The 5,628-nt window shown below is 41.5% G+C and overlaps 1 protein-coding gene across 1 annotated transcript; it reads right to left on the bottom strand.

Annotated features, from left to right (window-relative positions):
- Positions 1-1,533: 1,533 nt before the first annotated feature.
- On the bottom strand, positions 1,534-5,291 carry LOC146687789 (ras-related protein Rap-2b-like). The gene has a single exon (XM_085438901.1). It carries the CDS (start codon positions 4,508-4,510, stop codon positions 3,962-3,964), a length of 549 nt encoding a protein of 182 aa, XP_085295027.1. The 5' UTR covers positions 4,511-5,291; the 3' UTR covers positions 1,534-3,961.
- Between the last annotated feature and the right edge of the window lie 337 nt (positions 5,292-5,628).

Genomic DNA, 5,628 nt, shown 5'->3' with positions numbered 1-5,628 from the left:
TCGTTACTTCATCATCTGAGGTTTTACCATAACCATAAACCATAAATATTGTTATAACTGGGATTGGTGCACTTAGTTGTAAGGTTCTTTATACTGTAGCTTAAAGACCCTGCAATAATACAAGAAAACCCCAACAATAATATGACCCCCTATGAGCAAGCTGGGAAGGAAACACTACCTTTTAACAGGAAGAAGCCTCCAGCAGAACCAGGCTCAGGGAGGGGCAGCCATCTGCCATCCATACACACTGGTCTTTAATTTTGCACATTTACATAACATGTGGAACAATATGACCATGTTGGGCCTTTAAAATATTGGAGTTGTTCTGAGGAAAACTCTTCAACAGCTGTACATACGCTGCTTGTTTTATAAGTGCTTACAAACCAAGATGACTGTGACCCCTTGGATTCACTTAACATTGAGTACTTATTTTATACAGTGATTTCCAGCTGAAGAGTTAAACTCCAGCTTTTACATAAATAAAAGCGAGTAAAATGTCTGCTTCCATTAGATGTATAGAAGTATGAAGCTTTTACTTATATAATATATACTAATGAAGTCCCTCTAACAGGCCGTGAGGGGCTTTAGCTGGAGTATTTTACACATATGAAAGAAATAAGAGAGTTAAATATGTGTAAGAAAATCACTTAGTAGTGATGCAAGGTATTACACTAAATCAGTCTGACTCCTCACCTTGGACTGATTTTTGTGTTGTTCTTTTAATATAAAAAAGTGAATATAGAAAAACCTGATGAAATTATTATCAGATTGATCTTAGTTGCCATTTTTACAGTAAGTTCACATTCTTTTGTGTTCCTGTTCTGATTGGCTGAATTGAGTCATAACTCATTTTAAAGCAACATTTTTACAGTCATTATTAAAAAAAAAACATGAACCACTTATTTATAAATAATCACTGAGATGAACATGAACTGTTCGTAAACTTCAGAAGAACTACAGGACTGCATTTTGTGAATTATAAGTAAATGCTTTAGTGGCCCAGATTCTGATGACAGAGGCAGCAACAGCGAACAGTAAGTATTTTTACAAAAGGGAACATTTTCTTTCAATAGAACCTGAATACTGCAGTCACATTCTCAAATTTGTTTTCCTAATTAGACCATGAAGCTTTGTGGTTTCTGGACACTTATTACAACAGCTCATTGGGCAGACTGAGAAAGACTTACCAAATGTCAGTCTTGAGCATGTATGGTTGATTTAGGTTGGATACTGACACAAAGAGTGCTCACTGTCTTCCAGAACAAGAGATCCACAATATTGATGTGCAGCCGACAAATCTGCAGCAACTGTGTGATGCTCTCATGTCAACATGGACCATCTCTGAGCAATGGTTCGAGAAGTTTTTTGCCATGGAGAATTAAAGCTGTTCTGAAAGTAAAAGAGGGCCCATCCTAATCCTTGTAAAGTGTACCTAATAAAATACATAATCACACATTGTATAAATACAAAGAAAGGTTACAGTTGTTTAACATGGAAAATAATAGTAGAAAAGCTTAAGAGGTGCAGCTAATGATTGTTTATACTGTAAATCAATATTTTATTGATATGTATAAAAATCCAAAAGCACTGAAAAATATGCTTGACAGATTCACTGACATCCTTAAATCACTTGCTTTGTGTGACCAACACAAAGCAACAAAACTGAAAGATATCCCCTTTGCACATCCCACTGAATCCCACGGTCACTGCGAGTTCCTTTTTAAATTGCTGTAAAATGTAAATAAAAGCACAATGCACTCATTTGCAAATCATTTAAACACTGTTATATGTGCAAATAGTACAAAGACAAGTTCTAAAATGTTGCACGTAATTATACGTATATATATGTATGTATGTATGTTTGTTTGTGTGTGTGTTAGTTAAGTGATAGAAACAACAAAAAACTGGAAAAGCTGTGCGTTGCTAAAAGACTCTGAGAATCTGGAAAAAAAAGAAACGTCTGCACGTGCGTCAGTGTTGGAAACAATTATTGAATGGCTGTTATTTTCAGGCCCGCAGGAGGCACTGCATTTTAATACAGAACATTCTGCAGCAGAAGCGACCGCGTGAGCTCAGAAACATGTTCTGAAATCCATCACCAGTGATTGTGGTAGGAGTATGGATGCCAAACCTGGCCTTCCTTTAGTCCAGACAAAACATCTGGCAGCATATAAAATAATATATGACAAAGTTGGCACTTAACTGCTTAATTCTCATATCAAGCAAGCACGATGAAACATTTTGTCTTCTCTGGTTGCCAAACACTTAAAAGTGTTAAAAAAGAAAAAGAAAAGAAAGAGGTGATGCAACACAGTCACAACTTTTTTGTAACCAGCTGGCATCAAATTCCAAGTGGAAAATTATTGCTTTATCCACATAAAATTCAAATTCTGTTTCACTTGTCTTTGCTTTACTTTTAATTTACTTTTTTTTTTTAAATGATTAGCAAATCATAGCATCATGTTCTTATTTATTTTACAGCTCATCCTATACCCATTTCCGTGCACCACTACACAGTTCATATGTTATCAGTGATTTGTGATTATCAGTCGGTTGCTTATGGATTAATCAACTACCTGTTTCAGCCCTAAAGTTGTTTACAGTGAGAGTCAAATTGAAAACACCCCGAAAGTATAACGCATATACATATCCTCAGCACAGACGGGCACAGCACACAGCGTTACGTAAAATCTGTTTTGTATTACAAGTCTTCCAAACTGACAGCTGGATTGGCAGATTTGTCCAAAGAGAGAAATACAATTATGGTAAGTCAAAGAATGTCACATTTTAGAAAGGGAAAAAAACTAAACAAAACAGCTAGATAATACATACAGACATGGCTTCCATTCACTGAACCAGAATTGCAGTAGGTAAAGTTATTCTGTTGTTCTTCTTGGAGTAGTACCTCAAGAAACGGCCTGAATCTGACCCTTTGGACAGCAGGTCGAGGACAAGCGAAGCTTCCTTACAGTCAAGTAGGAAGAAGCGCCTCCCATTCTCAGCACAAGTGAAACTAGACTGTAAATTGAAAACTGCTAGAAAAGTTCTGATTGCCATCATGACTCACTGCAGAGGAAGTAGGGCTCATGAGTTGGCACAGTCACAGATTTCTTAGGAAGGCACTTGACACGGGGTCACGGCGTCCCCCATGCAGCGACAGCAATGCACTAAGGTCCTTGTTTGTGCACACTGGGGAGGGACACCGTCAGCTAAGTGCAAGTTCCACGATAAATCCATTTTCACCAAACCAGAGACAAGGGGGGGGGGGGAGAAAACAAATAAAAAATTGCTGGCAAAAGAACTCCACCACAGTCCACGGCTTCAGTATTAGCGGGTGGGTCTGTGCCTCTGGGATCACGCTTTACTGTCTGGAGAGATAACGGGACATTGATTCGAGCAACCTGTCCAAGGCTTGAGCGGTGACTGATAATTTAATCAGATTTGTATTTTTTTTTTACACTTTCAGGCCTTTCAAAAGACCAAAAGACCCTAAAGGTAAACAATCCCATTTAAGCCTAGGGATTTGGTGTAGTAGCCCCAAAACACAAGAACAACCAGTCTCCAAGACAGAAGACCCTAGCCCAGAAGATATAAACAGTACAACTGAAAAGAAGAAAAAAAACACAAAAATAACCAGAAATCACGTGTCTCTTAGGTTTCACAATAAGACATCCCCACTGAGGCACATTTCCAGAGAAGTGTCATATACAAAGCTATAAAAAAATCCCCAAACATTCAAGTACTTTTTCATGTAAACACTTTTCCAGAATATGATACATATTTGATTGTTGTCGTGGATTTTGTGTGTGTGTCTGTGTGTGTTTGTGTGCAACAATAAGACAACAGTGTGAGGAGAGAGAATACTTTTGCAAAAACAAAACAAAAAAGAAAGCCTGCAGGACAACTTTGAAAGCTCAAACAGCCCGGATGCACAGTTTCTGTTTGTTTGTTTGTTTGTCTTTTAGAGCACGACACATGAACAGCACTTGCCTCCACCGCTGGGGACATTTGTATAGTTCATCTGTCTGACTATCTCTGCAAACAGTTCGTCGACTGATCCTTTATTTTTGGCTGAAGTTTCCATAAACGGGCAGTTCCACTCTTGGGCCAGAGCCTTGCCCTCCCCGGAAGACACCTCTCTCTCCCCCTCCAGGTCCACCTTGTTTCCCACCAGGATCATGGGTACCCTCTCGTACCTCTTTACTCGGATGATCTGGTCTCTCATGGGCTTGATGTCCTGAAAGCTCTGCTGGTTCACCAGGCTGTAGACCAGAATAAAGCCCTGGCCGTTCTTGATGTACAGGTCTCGCATGGAGGCGAACTGCTCGGTCCCCGCCGTGTCCAGGATCTCCAGCACAGACGGGGACGAGTCCACCTCGATCTCCTTCCTGTAGAAATCCTCTATGGTGGGGTCGTACTTTTCGATGAAGGAGCCCGTCACGAACTGGACCGTGAGCGCGGATTTGCCGACTCCGCCCGACCCCAAAACAACCACTTTGTACTCCCTCATGGCCGCGGAGAGGTATATGTATATATATTCTTAAAAAAGAAAAGGCAGACACCTCCTTTTCCGCGACGAAGCCTCCTCTCTCTGCCACCCGCTGGCCAGCCCCGATGTTTTCAAGCCGAGCAGGCTGAGAAGAGTGCCCTCTGGCTTGGATAGGATTCAAATCCCACGCCGGCAAATCGCCCTCTCGTGCGCTGTAAGGGCCGCGGAGCACGGATCCGGGGAGAATGGCCGCTCCTGGGCATCAGCGGGCTCAATTAAGACACATTTTTGATAGCGCTGTATTGTGCAACGGCGGCCGTGAAGCGTGATCGCTTCACTGCTCTTGCATGGCGTTTCCTGCCCACATCCTGAGCAGCGTCAAAAGCCGAGGCTTCAGTTCCGTTTTCTTAAAGGAGCCGACACCCTTCAGTCACAGCAATCAGATGACCAGACAGAACGATACTGCAGTCGTATGCACGTCTGTGGCCCGATCGGCGTGACCTCTGCCCTCATATTCATATTCACGGTCACTGCTCGCAGCTGTAGACTCTGTAATTATGTGTCTGGTAATGGGATTATCCAGTTAGTCGGTAATCGGTGCGCATATGTCAGTGTGCGCCATGTGCGCCACATGGGCATAGATACATAGTTAACTGATCACAAAGGAAATCCAGTAGCTTGCAAAGCACAAAACCTGAAACATAACAGGGCAGCAGGGAAGTGACGGAGTCACATCACTCAGTGCTGGCCCAGGGTGTTTGCATTGTATGCTTTGTGTGTTAAGTGTAGGTATTGCAAAGGGTGTAATTATACACCAACAAGCAGTATGCACAATGCAAGAGTTGTAACCACTTTGCATAGTTTATAGGGAACGCTGGCACCGTAATCACACAAAATAAAATAAAAACGACTAAAATAAAATGTCAATGTGCATATGCATGGGGCTGCTAATGTGCTGCTAATCACAGTTATGCTGAAAAGTCAGTGTTTCTGTGTCCCCGCCCATTCTGTGATACACTGCAGAGCTGTGTGGCTCTTCTGTGCACTTCAAAATTCCCACATTTTCTTCCAGTTCTGTTTAAATAAATGCAAATGCAGGTGAATTATGTCATTTGTTGTTCCTCATCAGCTGCTATAAC

Source organism: Copadichromis virginalis, linkage group LG18 (assembly GCF_057382275.1).
Source record: "Copadichromis virginalis isolate Kocher_CV1m ecotype Utaka linkage group LG18, C_Virginalis_male_GT1.1, whole genome shotgun sequence".
Taxonomy (NCBI): domain Eukaryota; kingdom Metazoa; phylum Chordata; class Actinopteri; order Cichliformes; family Cichlidae; genus Copadichromis; species Copadichromis virginalis.
Note: the sequence above shows the minus strand (reverse complement) of the source record. Positions and strands in the feature narration are given on the sequence as shown.

Coding starts and splice junctions, on each gene's coding strand:
- LOC146687789 (XM_085438901.1), bottom strand. CDS start 4,510: ATGAGGGAGTACAAAGTGGTTGTTTTGGGGTCGGGCGGAGTCGGCAAA.